At 41.3% G+C, this 24,657-nt stretch overlaps 1 protein-coding gene across 1 annotated transcript; it reads right to left on the reverse strand.

Annotated features, from left to right (window-relative positions):
* Positions 1–2,025: 2,025 nt before the first annotated feature.
* On the reverse strand, positions 2,026–18,273 carry LOC136541662 (ABC transporter B family member 28-like). Its single transcript, XM_066533663.1, has 16 exons — positions 17,743–18,273; positions 17,450–17,637; positions 11,156–11,179; positions 10,446–10,547; positions 10,120–10,210; positions 9,221–9,321; positions 9,001–9,051; positions 7,978–8,106; positions 6,601–6,663; positions 6,265–6,520; positions 5,628–5,776; positions 5,466–5,555; positions 4,075–4,209; positions 3,927–3,983; positions 3,771–3,827; positions 2,026–2,493 (listed from the first exon to the last, which is right to left on the reverse strand). Exons 1-16 carry the CDS (start codon positions 18,122–18,124, stop codon positions 2,257–2,259), a joined length of 2,112 nt encoding a protein of 703 aa, XP_066389760.1. The 5' UTR covers positions 18,125–18,273; the 3' UTR covers positions 2,026–2,256.
* Between the last annotated feature and the right edge of the window lie 6,384 nt (positions 18,274–24,657).

Consider the following 24,657-nt stretch of genomic DNA (forward strand, 5'->3'; position numbering starts at 1 on the left):
CCCCATGGCCGGCTCAAGCTCACTCTCTTGGCCATTTGCATTGACATAGCAACCTTGTGAGCTTAGTCAAAGCCTTTCCACTCATCTCCATCATAGATTCATCATCTTTGTGAGATTGGGAGTGAATCCAAGTGCATTGCTTGAGTGTTTGCATCTAGAGGCACTTGGTGTTCGTGTTTCACTGTGGGATTCACTTGTTACTCTTGGTGGTTGCCACCATCTAGACGGCTTGGAGCAGCGAGGATCGTCGAGCGGAGGTTGGTGATTGTCTCCGGCTCCGATTGTGGTGATTGTGAGGGGTTCTTGATTTTTCCCCGGCGGAGAGCCAAAAGGTACTCTAGTGAATTGCTCGTGGCTTGTGTGATCCTCATCTTGTGTTGTTTGTGCGGCACCCTATTGAGGGTTTGGCGTGTGATGCCAATTAGCGCGTGAACCTCCAAGTGAGTGAATCGCCACAACGAGGACTAGCTTGTCGACAAACAAGTGAACCTCGGTAAAAAATCATTGTGTCATCATTTGATTCTGAGGTGATTGGTCTTCATTGGTATTCATTCTTGTGATTGATTGGTTTATTCCTCGACACGGTGGTATAACTATCTTGCTCTCTCTCTTTACAATACCGTAAACTAGTTGTCAAGCTCTTTAGTGTAGCCAGTTGTGAGAGCTTGTTAGTTTGGTTAGTATGGCTCTTTAGTTAGCATTTAAGAGCGCACTAACTTAGTGTAGTGACATAGCTATTGTATGGATAGAAACTATATATAAACTAAATTATGGTAGGTGGCTTGCAATTTTAGTAAGCTAGCGCAACACTTGCTTCGCCTTATAATTGTCTAACCGGTTTGCTAAGTGTTGTTGTAAAAAATTTTAAATAGGCTATTCACCTCCTCTCTAGCCATTAGGACATTTCAAACGTCCAGACACTAGCAAATCCGTCCGTTCAGAAGGTATAGATTTATCAAAATCCCCGTCCTGTCTAATAACGATAGTGTCCCTTTGGCCCTGTCTCCTGTCTTCATCTATATATCATGACCCGGCTCTAAAACTCGGTTATTTCAATCAGTGAAATTTGGATTGGGGTCGGCTAGAGAAGATCGAGTGAGAAGTTGCGCGCGCGTGAAGCCATCATACCAAAGATCATCCATGACTAGTGCTCCACTTCAGCAGCTGCTGTCTCTAATGCTACTCCTGCTGCCCTCTCCCCTCCGGGAGCATCTCTCCGGAAACAACCATGCCGGCGTCAACGACTTCCACCCGATCTTTCTGGTACCTAGGGTGAGCTGCAGCGACCTGGAGACGTAGGGGAAGGGATGGTTCAGGCTATGGAGCAACGTTTCAGACCTGGCGGGAGATTGCTAGGGTTTAGTCCCACACCGGATATCGATGATGGGGAGCATAACATATAAGGCGAGAGAAATCCAACCTATCAGATTAATCTTTTGGGTTAACTTAGGCCTGGGTGGACTTAGGGCTAAGGCCTTATTTTATGTTGTCAGCTCCGGTGAACCTGGAAGCCGTGCCAGCTCCAAGATCAAGAACTCGTTGATTTGACATCGGCTCGCGGCTCGTGGTGACGAGCCGGGTCAGCTTCAAGATTGAGAACTTGGTAATTTGCCATCTTCATTCCAAATTATAAGTAGTTTTGACTTTTTTTATTCATACATTTTGCTACGTATCTAAACATATTATTATATTTAAATGCATAGTAAAATGAATGTATCAAATAAGCAAAAGTGACTTATAATTTGGAACGAATGGAGTATGTTCTTATGCTTGTGATTTGTGAAGAATGTGATAAGGAAAGGCTCCAACCACTCACGATGTTTTCACAATACCATCCATCTCCTTAGCTTCAAACAATGCGTGGACTATTGTAAATTATTGTTATAGCATGTCATGATATAGAAAGCTAATAAATAGGAAATGTAAGGGAGGATAAGAAGTTTGTTGTCCTTTATTTAGGTTATTACTATCAACTTCGATACATGTGTTTTCCGATTCATATATTGTTTCTGTGGATAAAAAACAAACTATAACCTCATTTTTTATAGATATAAAACTATAATAACCTAGGCCACATTTAGAATGTGGATTTTTTTTTCTGTTTTCTATATTTTTCCTATGAAAATGAATTGATTCCTATGAAATTCATTATGAATTCCATGAGAATTCCTATGTTCCAAAGGGCCTGAAGGAAAATAGAGTAATACAGAATCCCCTACAGTGCAGTCAAACCGTGCCTCGGTTGTTGACGTGTTATTACTCGAAAGCAAGTCTTTGTGTCCCGACAAGTGATGCATAACTGCCTCCCTTAGCAACCAGTTCTCCGTGCGTCCCCAGTTCAGTTATCCTGCCCTCTGAGCAAACAGCAATTCGATGTGCATTCTGTACGGTGCTCAGCCTGTGAGCAATGACCAGAGAAGTCCTTCCCTTCATCAAGTGGTTGAGAGCTTCCTGCACGAGTCGCTCACTTGTGGCGTCCAGTGCACTAGTAGCCTGCAAAAATAACATAAGTTCGTAGGTAGGCTCAGTGTATTCGCAGTGAAGGAGAAATACCACATTCTGAAATATATGTCGTTTTAGTTTTGTTAGAAGCTAAACTTTTTAAAATTTAACCAAGTTTATAAAATGGTTTATAAAAAAATATATTAACATATATTACATAGATCAGTTTCATTAAACCCACTATGAAATGTCCTGAGAGTGCACATTTACTCCGCTATGTCAATTATTTTTCTATAAATTTACTGGTTAAGGTTAGAAAAGTTTGGCTTAGGATAAAACTAAAACATTTTAGAATTTGGAATGGAGCATGAACTACCACCAATATGTGCCATTTTATTATAGATTCATTATTTTGAAACTTTTTAAAAAATTAAGGCTGATCTACACCACATTTGTCTATTGAAAGCTTATCTATCATTTCTTTAGTATAGAGTATTGGCAGACATCCATCTATAGTATTGCAAAAGGTTAAAAAGGCAACACTTTGAAAACTTGGTTTTAGCTCATCCAAAGAAACTCTCAAGTTGACACTTGATAACTGGCGACCTTCACCTGCAAAACTTTGAGTATGTACTCAAGTTTTTGTCCTTTTTTGCCCTAGATCAATGTATTCATAGTTTTGAGTTACCTGAATCCATGTGCCGACACTTTAATATTCTCGACATATTTACTTACCTTTCTCTATTTGCACAATAAACCCACTGCAGCAGACATGTTTGACCCAACTTAACAATGATTTGATACAGTCAGCTCAAGCCATCTAGCTTGTGCAGTAATTATTGGTAGCTAATTATACATTTCTACCATTAATCCCTCCATTTGCAGATTCCCTGAGTTACAGTAATTATTGGTCGCTAATTATACATTTCTACAATTAATCCGAGTGATTACACATTACTGGCCCCTCCTTTATTTGTGTTATTTGTGCTGAAGCTCCACCACTACTGACCTTCGACACTGATCTCTCTCAAGATCAGTTTGTTAAAGCTCTACCCATTGAATGACTACATTCCACCCAAGCATGGGTAATGATAGGTCATAATTATAATTTATCTTTATTATCTCCTATGCCACATCAATGGATCGATTTTATGAACTGAATGATCGATTTTATGAACTGAACAATACAGTAAGTGCATAATCACACGTACATTCCCTTCCTAAGTTTACTTTTTTTTCTCCACAAGAAATTAAGTTAGCATCCTTGATACAATATTTGGAAAAATATAAAGAATAACAAAGCTAGTTGAAATGTAAGAATGGCATACCTCATCAAGTATTAGAATAGGAGCATTTTTCAAGAGGGCTCGTGCAATTGCAATCCTCTGCAAAGCAACAAATAAGAGTGTACATTCACAACAGAATTATGAACCTTGCTACAGAATAATTATGAACCTCCTTTAAACGTGAATGTAGCAGATTACCTGCCTTTGTCCCCCACTTAGGAGACTACCTCGCTCTCCAACAAGAGTGTCATACCCCTAAAATACCAAACAAGGATATTAGCATATGACTCGAAGATAACTAGTCCAATCAATGGTGGGCTAAAGCCAATGATAAAGATTTCCGTACCTGTGGAAGAGAGATGATGAATTCATGAGCATTGGCAGCTTTAGCAGCTTTTATTATCTCATCCTTAGAGACAACATCATCTGGGAGACCATAAGCAATATTTTCTCCAACAGACACGGAGACTAGGACCGGATCCTTCATGGAAGAAAAATATAAATTTCTCATAACACTAGCTACTTCTACATATTAATACATGTTTCAAACATGGCATGGCCAATGAGATACAACTATGCCTATTAATTTCTATGATAAATGTAGGTTGAAACAGTGAAAATATGATACAACGAGAGCGCAGTTCATTACAAACCAATTTTTTTTTTTTTTGTTATGGTGGGTCCTCACTAAAACAGTAGGGTCAGGGGTGGATATGAACAATTAACCACATGGAGCCACAGCGTAGCTAGCAAAAGAACAGTTAAATCCTAACTGCAGTTATTTCATTATGTTGTCTTGAGTTCCCTCCTGTCCACACAACAGCCTCTTCGGCAGACCGTAAACGATCGTGGATTATTTACTGCTGGCTGGTTTGGTGTGAGAGAAAAATACTGTTCCAGCTTATAATCCACGATCGTATACGAGCAAGCGAACAGTTCCAGGTTGACATGAAATGTCAAGAACTGACCCCAAACTCATAACAGTTTCACAGTCAATCAGGATATATTTGCACATATCATTAGTAAAAAAAACATTGATAACCTACTCCAAACAATCCTTTGCATACATTGATGGTACATTGAAACTTTTTCTGTGCTCTCATTCTCAATATGTGAATCCTTGCAGACAAAAAAACAACTGCTCAAATCATAGTAGCCAAAGCCAAACCTAGTGGATCAACAAGACAAAAGAAACTGGCCCCTATGTCTGGTGTGGGATGCTCCATGCCAGAATCTCCTTGAACAAAATAAAGAGTGGCTTCTATTGGCAAAATTTTCTGAAAGTAACCTAAACGCCATCATGACTGAACTGCAGTTGAAGTATTGGGACTCTTCACTCTATGAAACTTCAAACTGAACAAAGAGCAGCTGAACCTATCTGTTTCCCAGAAACCACCTAAAAGCCAGTGGCAATGTGTACAGAAAATGCAAGAACTCACAGGGGCTCTAGGACCCAGGGGGGGAGGGGGCCGTAATGCCTTGTATATATGTGCGGCAATCAGGTCAGCTAAAAAAGGGCCCATCAGGCCATAATCAACCCAGTTTGAGTGGCAACAACCTTCAATCTGCTGAATAGCTGATTGCTTTAGTTACTCAGATTCTTTTACATACGAATATGGACTAACATGTTCAACCCTATGCCAATCTTATAACAGCAAGTGACAAAGAAGTTTATATCCTCGAAATATGTATAGTTATAGCAGCAAAATACATGGTGTGGAAATTGCAATGATATACCTGATTCACTAGAGATACTACTCGAGACCATTCTCTTTTGTCAAATACACGGATGTCTTCTCCTGCGACAGTGATGGAACCTTGAGTTGGCTGCAAAAATGGAGAACACTCAAAATGTTGCTACAATGAAAAAAATATTAGTATCACTATAGGATACAGTACCTCATAATACCGTGCTAGAAGTTGCACCACTGTGCTTTTCCCAGCACCACTAGGCCCGACAAGTGCTGTGACTTTTCCACACTCAATTGTAAGGTCAAGGCCATTTAAAATCTCCACATCCGATCTCAGTGGATAAGAGAAATGGACTTCTGCTAGAAACACATGACTACATGAGTGAGTAGAACTGAAGTCATCCAAGAATGTTATGTTAGTGCATTAGAGGTTGCATGCTGCATGTACTATTGACATTACAGAAACAATCATAAAAATAATAAATTGAATTGCTCTCATCAAATTTAATAAAGATGAGCTAATGACACAATGTTAAGTTACCAGGACTATTCACAAATTTTAAGTTACCCTGACTATTCACAATTTTAAGTTACCCTGACTATTCACAAATTTGATCTGTGAACATATTTCATCTTAAGTATGTTTTTTTACAAAAAATAAAGGTGAAAACAAATTAAAAAAAAAGATGAGCTAATGACACAGTTTTAAGTTACGAGGATATTCAATCATGACACATAAGCTAAGGAACAATATGCTATATAATAATAATATATAAGGCAGACAAAAGGTGAAATATAGTATAAACTTAGATATAAGGGCGTCCTAGATATAAATACAAACAGACCTTTCAGATGAATGTCACCAGACCAGGCTAGATTACTACAGCTACTGGATGATTTCAGCTCTGACATGAAATGTTTGTTAACAGAGCCATTTTCATACACTCCATTGGAATCATCAAGCTCTTTGCCATCAAGTTCTTTGGCTAAACCATACGCAAGTGAATCATCAATGTCCTTCGCTGAAAGAACAGAATTTATTCTCTCTACGGAAGCCAATGTGGCACGCAGATCACTAAGGGTATTAACAGCTCCTTGAACCTAAAATGTATGATCAGCATAATTAAATATGCAATAAAATAACATCAAACTACAAAAGGTTCTCAGAAATTGCTACTTACAGCAAAGGTTAATGTGAAGGTGTAACCAATAAAAGATACCATGGTTCCAACAGATAATTTGCCCTGAAATGGTGAATCATCATATTCTTTTTTATTCCATGACCAGTCAATCCAAGCTTGACAGAATCAAATGAAATTTCAAAACACAAATAGGGTACTAAATGACTATATAACTATTACAACAAAGTTTCTCCATGCATACAGTCCTAACATAGGTACAAATTGCGCTCCATAAAAAAAGACAAACAAATCACTTTAAACATATAGTTTTTTTGGTTCTGGAGGTACATTCCACTACAAGCTGCACGCACGCTCAAGCGAATGAATTTGATACAGTAGATCAGCATTTTGATGATGCAATTGTTGCAAATTGATGTTCTCATAGAAAACAAAGATATAAACTAATGGTAATCTATAACAAAGATTCAAGCATTTTCAGAGTCTAGCACGATAATATGTTTATCACCATATATGCCAGATGTTATCTAAAACACTAGGAATTCACTAGACACATAGCACAAACATCCAAACAGCTGAGCTCCATTTTGGAGTTCACGAGACACATAGCATTGAGCATTGGGAGAAATCAGAGATGGTTTGAAAAATGTGAAATGGCAACCTAACTACATAGTCAGAGATTTTCGGGGACTGGAACTGGGCGCATCAAGATAAACTAGTGTCTGTGCACAGATTAAGCTTACCAACTCTGTGGCCATTCTGGCACTGCTTACTCCTTATTTGTTTTTTCTTTCTTGAACACGCAGGAGAGCTGCGTATCATTTTCAATAAAGAAGAAGGTTTAATAAAATACAAAACAACGCTCCTGAAGAAAACCTTCTGGCTGATAGGCAAGTAATCCCTGTGTTCATCATTTTCATTAGCACTAGTGGTGATTGCTGCTGTCATATAGGAAGGACATGACCTTGCTCTTTTGTCTGAGAAGCAACGGTCAGCAACAGTAGGCAGTAAGGAGTAATGGAGTGATTGTTAGATGATGAGTATGTGTGTGCATTCTACCTCCATTGGCAACGCTGTCATTCGCACCACACTAACACAAAACACGACCACAAAGACAGCCCCTAGCTCCAGTAGCACAGCAGAAAGAGCCTTGAACTGACACTGCCCTCACCACTGAAGCCACATTCGAGTTGGCTCCATTGAAGACAATTGTTGCAGGTTTTTCCAAATTTCCCAGGCAACTAGAATGACCAAGGAGTTGAACCTCTTTCTGAAGGGTTTCTGTGCTTGTCAACTTGTTTTAACGTTTTGCACCACCAGCTTATATGTTAACAGAGGCAACAAGTGCACCGCTTTTACCAAAGAGAAATTAATGTAAAAAAAGAGTAATACATATATGTAAGCGATTATGTGGCTTACCGCATTGACTTTTCTGCCACCAAGAATGTAAAGCGCCATTAGGGATACATAGACAACTACTCGAGTTAATGATTCATTAGCAGATTTCAGCACTCCAAGTTTTGTGCCACTAATTTGGTAAGCATGTGCCTGTAAAACCAAAAAATGAACTGGTGAGTAGATGAAGTATGACTGTAGTACCGGTGTACTGCCTCTTACAAACCAAATGGTGCATAACCTGCGTGTTCGAGAAAAAAAAATATGGGATAACATTTGGCTCCTTTTCTTAACTCATTTATTAAACAAAATGCTCAAACCTACATACTGTTTCTAAGGGAATAAGTACATTTGACTCTATGCTTTCAAAAATGGTCAACCTAATTCCCTGAAATTCATGTACTAGAGCACTTAATTGCCTAGGGATAGTTCCAAAGGCATGCATGGCATGGTCAAGATTTCATCTTTACAGAGGTGCCACATGGCCAAACATGTTAAGTTATGCATGGAGACTCTGAAATGTTTGGGAGTTAAGACAACTCTGATCAGTCTGGTACTTGATTCTACGACTCCACGTAGGGAAACCTCTTCTGAAATAACTAGAGATCACTGGTACTTTAAGTATAATGGTAGATGACCTGAAACTATAGTACAGGGAATGTGGAATTTCCTGAAAGTTTAGAAGCAAAGTCTTCAAGTTTCAGGTTTCTATTGTGAACATAGATAGGCAGTATGTACTTTAATATGTGTGTGGGAGAGACAGGGACATGGGCTACTGCGCTACTTTAATATGTGTGTGGGAGAGACAGGGCATGGGCTACTGTGCTCCAGCCTTCTAGGCCCAAAAGTCCATGGATAGGAAGCACACTTCAGAAAATGTAAACTATTGAAATCACAAGGGAATTGGGTCTGTTTTAACTTGCTCATCGGCTAAGTACCTAAGCCCAACTCTGTTTCAACCTGCATCGTCCTTAGTCACAAGAATTTTCTTAAAACCACAATGAATGCCAAATATAATAAAATAATACTAAGCATCTCATGCCTTACCAAATTGTCAAACAAAGAAATTTGTCGTTTTTCACCACCAAACGACCGAACCTGCAAATGAATTTTTGAATCAAGGATAACATAAACCACAGCAGTTAACACTTAACAGGAATATAAGATGAGAGTAGATAAACCATTTCATCAGTAACACAAAAGAATGAACCTTGAAATTGAATTAATGTTTAAATGTGCATGTTTCAGACGAAACAATGGCACTCACAGTACGAATAGCTGAAAATGTCTCTGATGCACAGTCTGATATGCGTGCTTGCAAGATTCCATAGGATTTAAAAGTGGGAACAGTTGAGCTCTTGAAAATAGCTGATTTAAAAAAAAAACATAAACTGGCATGTTAAAGGATATGCAACTAAAACTATCAATAGCACTTCAGCAAAATATTTCTTAAGAAGAATGTAGTAATCTGTCACCAAAATGTAAGAAAAATCATTCATGAAATACACAATAACTTAAAAGGTATATTCGGGTGGGTTGGACAGGGAAACTTCAGAATAAGTCCTATGCTATCCTACAAAATGATATAACATTGCTAAATTTTAAAAACAAATCCTATGCTATCCTAGAAAATGATATTAAATATTTGTAAATTTAGCATGCACAAGACAAGAAGCAAGTAGATCAATTTGTAAAAATAAAATAAAAAAAATAAATAAACTGATAACCTAAAACAAAACCAAAAAAAAACATCAGCAGAAAGAGGGAGTTACTTTTTATACAGAGTGATTGCATTATGAATATTTACCACAATTAAAACTCACAAATGAACATGATTTGTGGAGATATGTTTAGACAACTCAAACAGCACAACTGTCTGTATTATCTCAATTCGGGCTTTCCACTAGTGTTCCTCAACATATCCAATACATTCTCAAGCAAAATCAGAAATCCAGCACAGAAAATATTGCATTTTAAGTTCATACTATATACAAGAAACCACAGAAGTATAGGTTTTGATGGATCTGATCTAACTCCATCATTATATATCTAATTCTATCATTATTCATTATATCCTAAAATAGCTACATATTTTGCATTCATCACATATATCATTATGTCCCAACAGTGAGACATGCTGATGGCAGTTAGTTATCAGAAGATTACCAACTAGCACGGAGATGGAGACCATAAGGAGCCCAAGAACTGGAGCTAGCTCAGTTGATAGTGTGAAAAGTATACAAAGTGTACCAATGATCTGAAAAGTAAAAGCAGGAGAAAAAATGTTTTAGTAGACCCTCACCTGAAATAAGGAGTAAGTAAATGAACCACTAAGTTCAGCATTATGATCAAGAGAACAGAAGGTCAAATATGGTTGAAGTTAACATTTTCATATCATTCTAGTACACCTCTGAAATGTTGTGATTGTATTAATCAAACTCTTAGCATTTAGCAGTATCAACCTTACATTCTCATAGTGTAAAGTTTCTTGCCTCAGAGAGTGCCCTCAGTCCACGATCTCTGGATATGTTATCACTTACAATACTCTTCAAGGAACCCAAATCAGATGTCAACAAACCAGTCAACTCACCAACCTGCCATCAAACAGTAAGATATTTATCTCAAGATATGAAGAGACAATTTCTTCCCAATTTATCGAGTCTAGAAGGCACCATTTTCATATGTTTTCATGGATGATACATACAGCTAAAAATTCATGCTTGAGACAGACATAGGCAAAAAACAAAATCATACTTAGAGAATTGCCCTTGGATAGGAGTGCATAGAAAGCAGCTATTCACGTGCCCAAACTCTATCAGCAGGCTTTAGATCCCCTAATAATATCACTATTATTGATGCCTTAGATATATTTATTTTATTTTTCTCTTTCTTTTACCGAAAACTGGTTTTCATCTAATCTTGAATAAATCATATAAAATTCTTCATAATCATACAGATCAGACCAATGTTAATGGTATGTATGCCATTATGGAAGACGTATCACATGTTACCAGTAACAATGGAAACAAGAGCCATATACTTTATTTCTAATCTACAGTACTATTGATGATATTTCAAAAAGTACATACATTTTAAGTCACAAGTGGGGGATTTGTATTTTGTTAATGAGGTTTTCTTCCTTCTTGGTAACTATCATGATTAAGTATGAAGATGGTGCTGTAATTGCTAGAAAATATATTACCTTGTGACGATCGAAAAATAACATCTGCAAAAGGCAAAAATAAGAAAGTTTAGAGGGAGTTCCAAGCAAGGAGCTATTAACAACAAGAAGTAAATGCACACTCTTTTGCTGACTACCAAATTGAAATGTAAGGAGAAAATGCAGCCTCTAATAAATTCTATAGATAAAGAAACTTATGCACTATGATTTTGAAAGCAATAGCCAAAGACCCATAGTACATTGAGCTTTAACAGGCTATGCATTAACGGATTACTAGTACATAAACAGGCAACGTTAAAGCACAACCTGTTTTAAAGATTTCATCATCGATGCATACAATGCCTACTGCACTGGAGTGTTGATACTACATGAATATTTACATAACTTGCTGCTAGTATCATCCAGGTATTTAGTATATTTACCTAGTAGAACTGTATTAAGTACTTATGCAACCTTAGGAGGCAAAACAATGTGAATCACTTCATCATATGGAGCGAAGACTAATTCTATCTCTGAAGGTGTATTAAAAAGTTAATTGATGATAACTTTATTTGAGCTACACTTGGCAGAATTGTTGGAGAACCTAAAACAGCTCTGCGGTCAAGGTAGCAAAGCCATGCAAATAATCAGCAAATGTTGATTCATCATTCATACAAACACATCCTGTTAGATAATTAGGCATTTTCATGAAAATGCCTAATTATCTAACAATCTAAAAACCTAATGTTAGGCAATTTTCTGTCAGTGGTTTTGCTGCTGCTTTGAAGCCGAATAACTTTGATGGCAAGAATTTTATGATATGGCGTGCCAAGATGGTGTTGTGGTTGACTGCTATAAACTGCTATCACGCCGCACAGGGGAAGCCTGAACAATTTACTCTTGAGGAGGAGCAAAAGTTCTTGGCTGCCGATAACCTGTTTCGAGGCGCCGTGATTAGTGCACTTCATAGTAAGTATGAGAAAAACTACATATCTTGTACATCAGGTAAAGAATTATGGGATGCTCTTGAGGCAAAGTTTGGAGTTTCTGATGCTGGTAGTGAGCTGTACCTTATGGAGCAGCTGTATGACTATAAAATGGTTGAAACCCGTTCTGTAGTGGAACAGGCTCATGAGATACAAGCGCTAGCAAAGGAACTAGAACATTTTCCATGTTTGTTGCCCGACAAGTTTGTGGTCGGCGGTATAATCGCTAAGCTGCCACCTTCTTGGAGGGATTTTGCTACTTCTCTAAAACGCAAGAGAAAAGAGTTTAGCGTGGCTGAGCTTATTAGATCTCTTGATGTTGAGGAGAGGGCGAGAGCAAAAGACAACCGTGGAAAAGGAGTTGAGTCTTCCGCTGCCAATATGGTACAGAAGAAAAACTCATTTGCATCCCGTAATCAAAAGAAGAAGAACATGCAAGAGAACAACAATACAAAGCCTAAGCAAACTGCTGGGTTTAAGAAGAAAAACAACAAGAAAGGTGGATGTTGCTTTGTTTGCGGGAGTGATGAGCATTGGGCAAGTGCGTGCCCAGACCGCAAATAAAAGCAAGAAAAGAAATCAGCAAACGTGGTGATTAGCGAGACTGGAGGAGGAACATCTGGGTATGGTAATTCTTTACATTTTGTTCTTTCAGTTTGTCTTTCACCTGAGTGGTGGATGGATAGCGATGCTAATATTCATGTGTGCTGATGTTTTTTTGTTTACTTCCTATCTAGCCAGCGGGACTGGAGCCTTGCTGATGGGAAACGGTTCGCATGCGCGTGTTCTTGGTGTTGCTACGGTCGTTCTGAAGTTTGTGTCGGGAAAGATGGTGCTATTAAAGAACGTGCAGCATGTCCCCTCCATCAAGAAGAATCTTGTTAGCGGTTCTCAAATATGTTGCGATGGCTTTAAAATTGTGCTTGAGTCCAATAAGTGTGTTGTGTCGAGACATGGAATATTTGTTGGAAAATGTTATGATTGCGGAGGCTTGTTCCGTTTATCTTTGCTTGATGATGTGTGCAATAAAGTAGTGAACAATGTTAATGTTTCGGATGAGTTGAATATATGGCATTCACGACTTTGTCACATTAATTTTGGTTGTCTCACGCGGCTTGCAAATCTGAATTTAATCTCGAAATTTAACTTAGTCAAAGATTCTAAGTACCAGGTGTGTGTGCAATCGAAGCAACCGCGCAAGCCTCACAAGGCTGCTAAGGCGAGGAACTTTGCACCATTAGAACTCGTTCATTCTGATTTATGCAAAATGAATGGCGAATTGACTAAAGGCGGTAAACGATACTTCATGACATTTATAGATGATTGTACTAGATTTTGCTACGTGTATTTATTGAAAACTAAAGATGAAGCGTTGCATTATTTTAAAGTCTATAAAGCTGAGGTAGAAAATCAACTTGAGAAGAAAATCAAACGTTTACAGTCCGATCGCGGGGGAGAATATTTCTCAAATAAATTTTTTGAGTTTTGGGGGTGCATGGAATTATTCATGAGCTCTGGTCATGGTTTTCTTCTCAAGCATAGGTGATTAGTTCCAGTCAGTAAGTGGAGGTGTGTTGGTGTTGTGTTTGTGGGTGTGGGTGTGTTTGGGTCTCTGTATGACTCCTTTCTCTTCTATTAATACAATGATACGCAGCTCTCCTGCGTATTCGAGAAAAAAAAGGACGCCACCATACTCACTACAGTCCAATAGAATTGCAGGGAGAAAGAACCGCACTCTAACTGATTTGGTTAATGCCATGTTAGAGACTGCGGGACTATCTAAGAAATGGTGGAGTGAAGCTATATTGACAGCGTGTCATGCCCTGAATAGGGTGCCCACAAAGAACAAAGAAATTACACCATTCGAGGAATGGGAGAAGAAGAGATTAAATCTCTCTTACCTGCGAAATTAGGGTTGTTTGGCAAAGGTGAATGTGTTAATAAACAAAAAACGAAAGCTTGGACCAAAAATTGTTGATTGTGTTTTTCTTGGTTATGCTATTCACATCGTGGGTTATAGATTTTTAATTATAAATTCTAGTGTTCCTGAAATGGCTGTTGATACAATCATGGAATCTAGAGACACTATATTTTTTTAGAATGAATTTCTCATGAAAAATGCACTTAGCACGACTGGTCATGAATTTATAATTCCCTAGAACCATAAAAATTTTACTCCGATAGAACAAATTGAGAAACCCTATATGTAAAATCCTGAGGAGTATGACACTATAGTCACTAGAAAAAGTAAGAGACAGAGGACTACAAAGTGTTTTTTGTGATGACTATATTGTGTATCTTGTGGATGACACACCAACAACTATTGAAGAGACATATTCCTCTCCTGATGCTGACTTATGGAAGGAAGCAGTATGGAGTGAGATGATTTCTATTATGTCTAATGGAACTTGGGAAATAGTTGATCGTCCTTATAGGTGCAAGCCTATAGGGTGCAAATGGGTGTTGAAGAAAAAGCTTAGGCCTGATGGTATTATCCAGAGGTACAAGACAAGACTTGTGGCCAAGGGTTATACTCAAAAGGAAGGTGAGGATTTCTTTGATACTTATTCACCGGTTGCCCGATTGACTACAATTCGAGTTTTGCTTTCCCTAGCAGCCTCTTATGGTCTTATCGTTCATCAAATGGACGTTAAGACAGCTTTCCTAAACGGAGAGTTAGAGGAGAAGATCTATATGGATCAGCCGGATGGGTTTGTAGCAAATGGTCAAGAATGCAAGGTGTGTAAATTATTAAAGTCATTATATGGCCTAAAACAAGCTCCTAAGCAGTGGCATGAGAAGTTCGACAGAACTCTAACATCTGCTGGCTTTGTTGTGAATGAAGCTGACAAATGTGTATACTATCGGTATGGTGGGGCTGAAGGAGTTATTTTGTGCTTATATGTTGATGACATACTGGTCTTTGGATCCAGCCTCAAAGTGATTGAGGAGGTGAAGAAATTTTTATCTAATAATTTTGAAATGAAAGATTTGAGAGAGGCTAATGTTATTCTTAATATCAAGCTTCTGAGAGAAGGTGATGGTGGGGTAACTCTGTTACAATTCCACTATGTGGAAAAGGTGCTGAGTCGCTTTGGGTTTAGTGACTGTGAACCTACTCCTACACCTTTATGACCCTAGTGTGCTATTGAGGAAAAATCGGAGAATAGTAAGAGATCAATTGAGATATTTCTAGATCATTGGTTCGCTCATGTATCTTGCTAGTGCAACAAGGCCTGACATCTCATTTGTTGTGTGCAAGCTGAGCCGGTTTGTGTTAAACCCGGGAGATGATCACTGGCGTGCTCTTGAGAGAGTGATGCGCTATCTAAAAGGCACCATGAGCTATGGTATTCGTTATACCGGACACCCGAAGGTGCTGAAAGGCTATTGTGATGCCAACTAGATCTCTGATGCTGATGAGCTTTATGCCACAAGTGGATATGTGTTTTCGCTTAGAGGTGGTGCTGTTTCCTGGAAGTCTTGCAAGCAGACTATCTTAACGAAGTCTACAATGAAAGCAGAATTCACAGCATTAGACACCGTTGGCTCTGAAGCCGAGTGGCTTCGTGATCTTCTTATGGATTTACCGGTTGTTGAAAAACCCATACCGGCTATTTCTATGAACTGCGATAACCAGACTGTGATTACAAAGGTTAACAGTTCTAAGGATAACATGAAGTCCACAAGGCATGTTAAGAGACGACTAAAATCTGTCAGAAAATTGAGAAACTCCGAAGTAATAGCGTTGGACTATGTTCACACGTCTAACAATCTGGCAGATCAATTCACTAAGGGTCTGTCACGCAATGTGATAGAAAGTGCATCGAGAGAGATGGGTTTGAGACCCACATGAAATTTACTATAGTGGTAACATGTTCTATGTTATCGGAGATCCCGTGAAGTAGGATGGTGAAACAAGCTAGTAATAAATTATGAGAAAAGATCCTTAGTAAGACTCATTTCTGTGCATATCTTTCCTTTCTGTAAGGCAGGTTGGTTTTTACCTTAATGTGTTCCAAGTGGCTTGCTAAAGCTAAGATGTTGTCGTACAGAACATCTTTTGAGAAACACACCTATATGAGTCAGACTGCTGGTCACAATCTATGAGATTTGGGTGATCTCTAAATACTCATGAAAGGCACTGGAGTATGACTTATATGCTTCAAATAGAGGGGATGCCTTTTGCAGCCTAGTATCAGCTAAGGACTTTAGTGACATTCACCTCATACGAAACTATCAATTCAAGGCTTAGTCCATTGTTCAGTTGTGACTAAGTGAAACTATTGTTCTAGATAGATGTTCAACTTAACAGTCTCCATCGAAACACTAGTATATAAAAGAAATGTGGTTCTGAGACTACTTTGTTACAAACCCTAGAGTTTGGTGGGGATTGTTGGATATATTATGGGCTTGGCCCATATAATATTTAATAAATCAAATAAAACTTTATGGTCCGTAACATTAAACGTTGTATGGTTTAATATCGTATGAGATTTTGACCGAACGTTGACTCAGCTTATTTGGTTCGAAATTATCCATCTTAATTGAGAAGTTGAGAAAAGAAAACAGGAGTGCCACACACGCGCGCGTGCCGGCGGGTCGGGCCGTGGGCGTGGGCCGGGCCGAGGCCGAGGCCGTGGGCGTGGCAGGCAGGCGGCGAGCGAGCGGACGGGCAGGCGAGCGTAGCCAGGTTTTGCCACTTAATACACATAATTACGGGAGTTTCTCTCTTTTATGGTGGAGGCGAGTTAATTGCACCAATTACTGTCTCTTCGTGTCTCCGTCTCCTGAGTTCCTCGGCTGGCTTTCTCCCTCCCCGCCGCAGGCATAAAAGTTAAAGTCCTCCGTCAGTCCAATTTTCCCTTCGCTTCCGAGAGACCACATCTCAGCCTCCCTTTGGCTTTTCCCGTCCCGTACCTCTGCGCGCATGGAGTAACGAGAGACCAGGTGCCTCCGGAACCCTCGTCCGCCTGCAAACCTTGCACGGGATGTGCGGCGATTAGGTTTTTGAGGAGCGATTCCGCGACTTCGAGCAACGCACTACGTCTGGTGCGAATGGAGCCTCTGATGCCTTTGGCATGGGACCATCCGCTGGGTACACTCTTAACTCTCTGATTACCGTAATTTACGTACTTACTGTATCGATCGGTATGTCATACTTGCATGTTGTAGCGTTTGTTAATGATATACACGTACACATACACATGCATGTCGTCATGAACCTGATGTTTTATTTTTGGATTAAATTGATCATGAATATGACTAATTATCTAACACATCCAATGTTGTCAGAATGCAGAATAATCAATATTCCATTCGTAAAACAGGAGATGTCGGGTGAAAGTACCTTTTGGATCAGAATCCTTCGAAATATCTGGCTCCGCAGCCTTGCCATAATCTGCTCCCAGATGATGGTCATATTGATCACGAATATGATGGTGAAGACGGGCTCCAGCGTGTACAGCACCGCGATCTTGGACAAGAGCCTCCACAATGGCTCATTCCCCCTCCCAATCAGGGTCTCGAAGAACCTCCCTGCAACATAAACACAAGGCGCGGCCAGCACATTTCAGAAAACCAAACAAGCAGCATCCGCGGCGCACCCGAGAGAGGCCGCAACCAACGCCCCCAGTACCTCACCTGAGAAGAGCGGCATGGAGAGGGTGCAGGCGGTGCAGGCGACGAGCGCGGCGAGGCAGACCGCGATGCGGGCCCTGTGGCGCGAGAGCAGCGCCCAGACGCCGGCCCAGGTGACGGCGTCGGAGGATGAAATCGCGGCGGCGACATCGGCTGCCGCCGCGGCGGCGTCGAGGGAGGGCGGCGCGTAGGCGGCCTCGGGGCCCGGCGCCGGCGCAGAGATGTAGGCGCGCGGCGGGCGCGGGCGAGCGAAGTGGAGACGGTTGCGAGGAAAGGACGACGAGAGGGGGTTTGCGGCAGGAGGGCGAGGGGGCCACGGCCACAGGGTGGCGCGGGAGGAAGCAGGGGTGAGGAGAAGGCGCGCGCTCCAGGTGGAGATCGCCATGGCGCTGATGGCTTGGTTTGTGCGGATATCTGATGCGGCGATGGGAGGCGGAGAGGAGGCGAAGGAACAGGCAGTTGCGTTGCTGTTGCACGCGCAGCCGAAGAGCGGCTATCCGTTGCAGAACTCCACGGATCACAGATGGGCAGTCCTTGCGTGCTTCGCATGCTCTCGTTGCTTTCTTGTTTGAAATTCTCCGAGCTCAACAGCTAGGTGGCATGCCAATTTGGAAAGATCTTACTCCTTCCTCAGAATGGCCGGATTAAGAAGATAAAATTAGCCCAAATTAGCTCTATCCGAATATTTTCTTACCTTTCGCTACTACTTTTATAGCAAAAGGGAATGACAGAAAATTAGCTCAAATGAGCTCTATCTGAATATCCTCCTCAGAATGGCAGAAAATTAGCAAAAGGGACCGGTTCTTTTATCAGGTAGTTAGGCCCGTTTTGGATGGACTAGGAAATAATGATTAGCTATGACTAGTAATTAGCCAGCTAAAATTTAGCCTAGTCATGTTTGGATCCTAAGCTAATTGTTAGTCACTGATAGCTAATTGTTAATCCAAACAGGGTCTTAGAAGTTGGGGCGAAATATTAGAGTTAGCTAGCCGCTTAGCTAACAACTAGTCGTGGGCTTAGCTAACAAATTAGCTCACATGTGAGCCCCATCGTTTTGAGTGGGTAAACTAGGAATAATTTGGGCTAATTTTTTGTTGGCTAACAACTAACTCTTTGTATCAAAGAAGCCCTTAACTATGTTTTTTTAGAGTGTAGAGATGTAAATGTGGCCCCATTGTGATTCCTCGTAGGTAATTCCTCTATTTGAAAACATGGATGAAGCTATTTTATCTCTAGTGATATCTAAATGGTAGATATATCATCATGTCAAGTCTCGCGGTCCTGTTCCTCGCATACCCACCCTGCGTACACATAATTAAACCCTCCGCTAAATAAGCACTCCCTCCGACCCTTTAAAAGAGTCGTTCAAGGGTTCAAATGTTGTCTCAGAAAAAACGTCGCTCGGCTATGTTACCAGTCCTAGGCATAGGTGCCGTACGAGCAGCTACTTGTGTCCACTGACGCAGCGGCCAGCGCCCAGCCTCCCTTTGCTCCTCCCATCCAGTGGAAATCCTGCTGCTGCTGCTTGTACTACTACTTTTTTTTTACCAATTGTAATCATGGATAGTTGGGGTATGCAGGTACTTCACCACCTTCCTTGGTACAAGCGTCATGCTTCGAAACGACCATATTTATGGGATAGAGGCCTTGTTTATGCCATCTAAATTCTAAGTTTTTTCACTCTCTCCATCATATCAATTTTTAGCCGCTTGTATGGAGTATTAAATGTAGGTAAAAAAATAACTAATTACACAGTTTAGTTGGAAATCACGAGATGAATCTTTTGAGCTTAGTTGGTCCACGATTGGACAATATTTACCAAATAAGACGAAAGTGGTATTATTTATCGGGTTCATTTTTTTTACAATCTAAACGAGGCCAGAGTGAGTATACACTATCGTTTATCGAATTAGCATTTTTTTTGTTAAACATTTTTTGTCGTCTTACTTGCTAGTCACTTATTTGTAATTGTGATGTACTAATGTGGGACGGCGACTCTCGCAGAGATTAGTTTTAAAGGCTTCCCTAATAGCTTTAGCGGGTATGGGGGTGGAGAACACTCCCCGTTGCCATCTCTATTCGTGAATCGTGTGACCTTTTAGCATGGCCTAAAACATAACATGATGAAATTTAGACCGTGCAAGTATAGCACAAGTATGAGCATGTGTCTTGTATAGAACCCTCGGTACAATGGACTGCATGATATGATCTATATCGTCCATGCATGGCACAAAAATGGTCTATCTATTGGTGTTTTCCTTCTAGCTATATGATGTACCGTAACAACGGTCATACAAGAGAATACGGGAAATGTGTCTTTTATATCCTTGTTCTTGCAATTTCTTGTAGTGGCTAACATAGAACAAGCAATTATAATCACCACGTAGCTAGATGCGAATCATTTTGAAAAGTCGAGCACCACATAAAAATTGTGATCGCTAAAAGGAAACGGAGCTATCTAGCTAGTCCCTGCCAATGCAGTGGCCTTGAACCGAACGTGTTTATTTCTTAGCTAGGGCTGTTTTGTTTAGTACATGGCGGGGTTTTTTTTTTTTTTTGTCTCTCACCGGCCGGGCAGCCAAGCTGGATATGGATGGCCTTCAACCTCCCACAGCAACATCAGAGTGGGCAATTACTACAAAATACACCAATATTATTATTTGAGAATGCATGAAATCAACGAATTATAGTTATTTCTATACTAGTATTTACTCGTCAAACAATAAAAATTCTTGAAAAACTATACAAATATTTGAGATTGAAATAGTTATCTGTTGTTATCAGTCAGTACTGCATGATTGGAACAATGAGGATGTAAACATCCTAAAACGATGCAAAGAGGCGATTTGTTCCAGAGAACAGATCGAAAGGAAAGTTGATCATCATCGATGTGGCGGTTAGTTCCTCTTCGCGAGCAACCTGCTATGAAACACAGATGTTATTTGATCTGTTTATTTCGACGCTCACACCAGGCTGGGAACATGATGAGAAAGAGTGGAGTGAATTATTCAAGGAAGCTGGATTCAGAGACTGCTATAAGGTCACATCTGTGTTAGATATACGATCTGTGATCGAGGTATTTCCCTAGAACCGTCATCCCTTACCGTTCAGCTCAACAAATAGCTTGTACAGAGTATATGAGAAATTGAATGATATCTCCAACAACTTTTAAGGACAGCTCCAACAATCGACTTTTGTGCTGGCTCTAAGCGTTTTTTTTTTCATATTTAATAGAAGAGAGAGAAAAGTTAGTTTTTAATCAGGAGCTAAGCTCTTGCACATATTTTAAGATTATGTAAAAGTGTCATGTAAAACTATCCATATTATAAATTTTGTGCTAAAAGTTAGTATTATTGGAGAAGTTGTATTAGAGCTAGTAACTAGCTCTTACTATTGTAGGTGTCATCTCGAAGTGTATAGATCCGTCTCTATTTCTATATCAGGGTGTGACATCCATCACTTATAAAAATATCTCCAATGTATAAAATCACCCTTACAATTAATACATGGGACCCACAAAATAAAAAATTAGCTCATCATCCTCAGCCACCTCCATCCCCTTCTTTCTCCGCCACTGCTCGTTGCCCTGACCATGCGTCGTGCCGCAAGAGCACCTCCCTCATGGCCTCGGCCACCGACTTTTTTTTTATTTTTTAGCCCTTTTTTTGAAAAAAAATTCACAAATATGCTCCTAGAGGTAAGATTTCAAAATCTAGACCCTTAGCTCGACGCCATCGATGCAGGCGCCGAGGTCTTGGGCTCGACGCAGATGTAGCGATGACTTGGCAGGTAGCTCGGCGCCATAAATCCTAGCGCCAAGCTTGGCACCGTAGATCTTGGCGCCGAGCTTGGCGCCATGATCTATGGCGCCCAGGTGGTGTGTTAACCCGGCCCCCAACCTTCCTGCTCGAGCCTTCTTCCTCTTCTTTCTCCTCCCTCTCGGGTTTTTTCTCTCCCCACTTCGTCCTACCTCACAAATCGGCATATTGGACCTTGAAAACTTTGATTTGATCCATAGATCTTCGAGAGCAAGGTATCATCGCTCCCCTCCTAGTTTTTTTCGCATCGATTCGGTATATATTGGTCGAATTTTTAACCTAAGAATTGTCATTACTTAGGGTTTCATGCAATTTTTAATATTTGTATTATACAACCGTTGGAGATGCCAAGTTGTAAAAAAACTAGCAAACCTAGGTAACCGCAGCTCATGTTGTTATGTTATGGGTTCATTGTTGTGCATCAAATGGGAAACCCTAGGTTTAGGGTTTAATGTTAATTGCTTTCGGTTCTTAGAACGAAATTGGTTGTATTGTAGTTATGGTTCTCATTGATATTAATTTGTGATGTTTTAATTTTTGTTTGTTAAATTACAACCATTTTGTTAGATGCAAGAAATGTATTAGGAGGAGTTTTGGCGAAAACGGGATCGTCCTCGAGAATTATACCCTGACGCGTCTAGCAAAGATGCCCCCGTCCCTCCTGACTTCCCTGTCCCTAACTATGACTGTGGTTTCCCGGCCGACGTGTTTCAATCGAGACATCCAGACACAGCGGCGCGTTGCTTCTACACATGCAGACGTTTTAATGTAAGTAATTATTTCTACTATCTTTTTTTTTCATTTGTGTAAATAGGCTACTAATATTTTGTTGAAATCTTGTTGTGTAGGACCATGAGAGGTGCCTTTTCTTTCAGTGGATCGACGGTGCAGACAAGTTTGGCCGGCGCGGCCGCGGGTGCGGGCGGCCACCCGCGCGGTGGCGCGGCCGGGCACGGGCGCGTGGCCGGGCGTAGGCGGGCGCGGTGGCACGGCCGGGCGGGGGGGGGGGGGGCAGCGGGGGTTCGGGGAGCGTTGGAGAGAGAGGAAGAGAGAAAGGAAGGGAGGGTCCATACGTTACACAAGGCTTGGCGCCAGAGACCACGGTGCCAAGCTCGACGCCAGGATCTACGGCGCCAAGGTGACTGCCAAGTCAGCGCCACGTTTGCATCGAGCCCAAGACCTCGGCACCAGCAACGGTGGCGCTGAGATGTGTAAGCTCGATGCCAACAACGATGGCGCCGAGCTAAGGGTCCAGATTTTAAAATCACACCTCCAGACACATATTTGTGAAAAATTTTCAAAAAAAGAGCTAAAAAATAAAAAAAAATTGGCCTCGGCCGTTGCCCTGCCGGTGACAAGATCCACCACCTAGTGGCAACGTCCTCGCTCACGCTGAGCGCCTTGGGGCAACCTCGCTTGCGCCACTACCTCCCCCCGATCTTTGGTCGACCACTGCCCCTAGGCTCGGCCTTGCACCAACCCGTGGGCCTCCTAGTTGTGCAGCACCACCGCCACCTGGTCCCGTAGCACCATCGCTACTGGGTGGAACCACGGGCCAACCTATCTTGAGCTTCAACGGCTGCCAGATCCACGGGCACCAATAACATCTTTGTTGTCGTATCCCCAGGCCACGGTCGACCGCTGCACCCTTGCCGCCAAGAGCATCTTCTTCTTCGATCACTTCATCTCCCTTCTGGCCCTAGCCCTCGGCCACCGGCAAGAGGCCCCTTGGGGTGGGCGGATCTATATTGTTTTCTACTTCTAGAATTCATCCTGTGACAATGGTGGGGGAGGATTGAAGACGGTGAAGACAGAAAAGATATTTTTATTTTATGGGAACCGGTTCCAAGTATGTGAGCCGGTTCTATATAAAAACGAGTCCACTTTGTGTATGGAACCAACCTAAAATTGCCCACTACTGATGCTCTAAAAACCCTTTTCCAAAACTACTCTGATCTCTAACAATTTCTAATCTTGCTACTCCCACTTGCTTGGCACAAAATTAATGGTAATTCTCCGATCCGAGCGTTCGACTCTTTACTCGAGTATCGGATGGACATAGGTGTGGGGTCATGTGACACAACCTTTGTTTAATATCCAGTCAACTCCTCAATATCCACTCAATTCATCCATTTCCCACTCCGCCTCCCGCCCCGCTTCTCCTACCGCTGCTCCCACACGGCCGCAACTCCTGCTGCTACTCCTGTCGTTGCTTCGAGAACTCACCCTGCTGCTCCTACCATTGCTTCGTGCCCCCATGCCCGCTGCTCCTGCCGTTGCTCCACGCGCTCACCCTTCTACTCCTGCCATTGCTCCTGCTCCGCCACCCGATCGGTCCGATGACACCGACATGTGCCGCCAGTGCAAGAAGAAGCACCAGCCTTGGCGTGGAAGCCCCCTGGCCTCGCCTCCTGCTACGGCTGTAGTGCCCTAATGCAGAGGTTGAAGAGGCCGCATCGAGATATGATGTATGTTACAAGTGTACATTTAAAATATTTCAGATGTTTTAGAGGTATGTTTCAAGTGTTTTAAACAGATGTTGCAAAAAGAGATCGGGATGTTGCAATGGTTGTACACGTATGTTGCAAGTCTCTGTCCTCAATGTTTCATTTGTTTTTTCAGACGTATGTTGCAAGCGTGTTTATCTTGATGTTGCATATGTTTCACACATATGTTGCAAGTGTTTATGTGGTTGTTATGTATGTTTGCAGTGGTTTTCAATTGTTTTTGCAAGTGTTTTAGATGCATGTTTCGAATGTTTCATCTATCTTTTTTTATATTGCTACTGTTGCATATAGATATTTTAAAAGTAGATCGGGTGTTGCATATGGGATGTGCGTGTGAAGCGAGAGAGGGCATGAGCGGTCCCCACCCGGTGACGGTCGGGCGGCGTGGGTGATACAGGCGTGGTCGAGCCACGTCAGGCGACACGGGCCCACACGTGAACGTAGGATATAGAGGGAAAACTCACTGTAGCCACGTGCATCAGGGAGCTAGCGATGCCCTGAAATTAGGTGGTGTTTGGATTCAGTGACTAAAATTTAGGAGGTGTGTTGGGAGGATGTTGCATGGGAGGTTCGGATACTAATAAAAAACAAAT

Source organism: Miscanthus floridulus, chromosome 3 (genome assembly GCF_019320115.1).
Source record: "Miscanthus floridulus cultivar M001 chromosome 3, ASM1932011v1, whole genome shotgun sequence".
Classification (NCBI taxonomy): Eukaryota; Viridiplantae; Streptophyta; class Magnoliopsida; order Poales; family Poaceae; genus Miscanthus; species Miscanthus floridulus.

Coding starts and splice junctions, on each gene's coding strand:
- LOC136541662 (XM_066533663.1), bottom strand. CDS start 18,124: ATGGCGATCTCCACCTGGAGCGCGCGCCTTCTCCTCACCCCTGCTTCC. Junction 4,210..5,465: donor TAGTATCTCTAGTGAATCAG/GTATATCATTGC, acceptor TCTTCCATGAAG/GATCCGGTCCTAGTCTCCGT. Junction 2,494..3,770: donor CTATTCTAATACTTGATGAG/GTATGCCATTCT, acceptor TTATTTTTGCAG/GCTACTAGTGCACTGGACGC.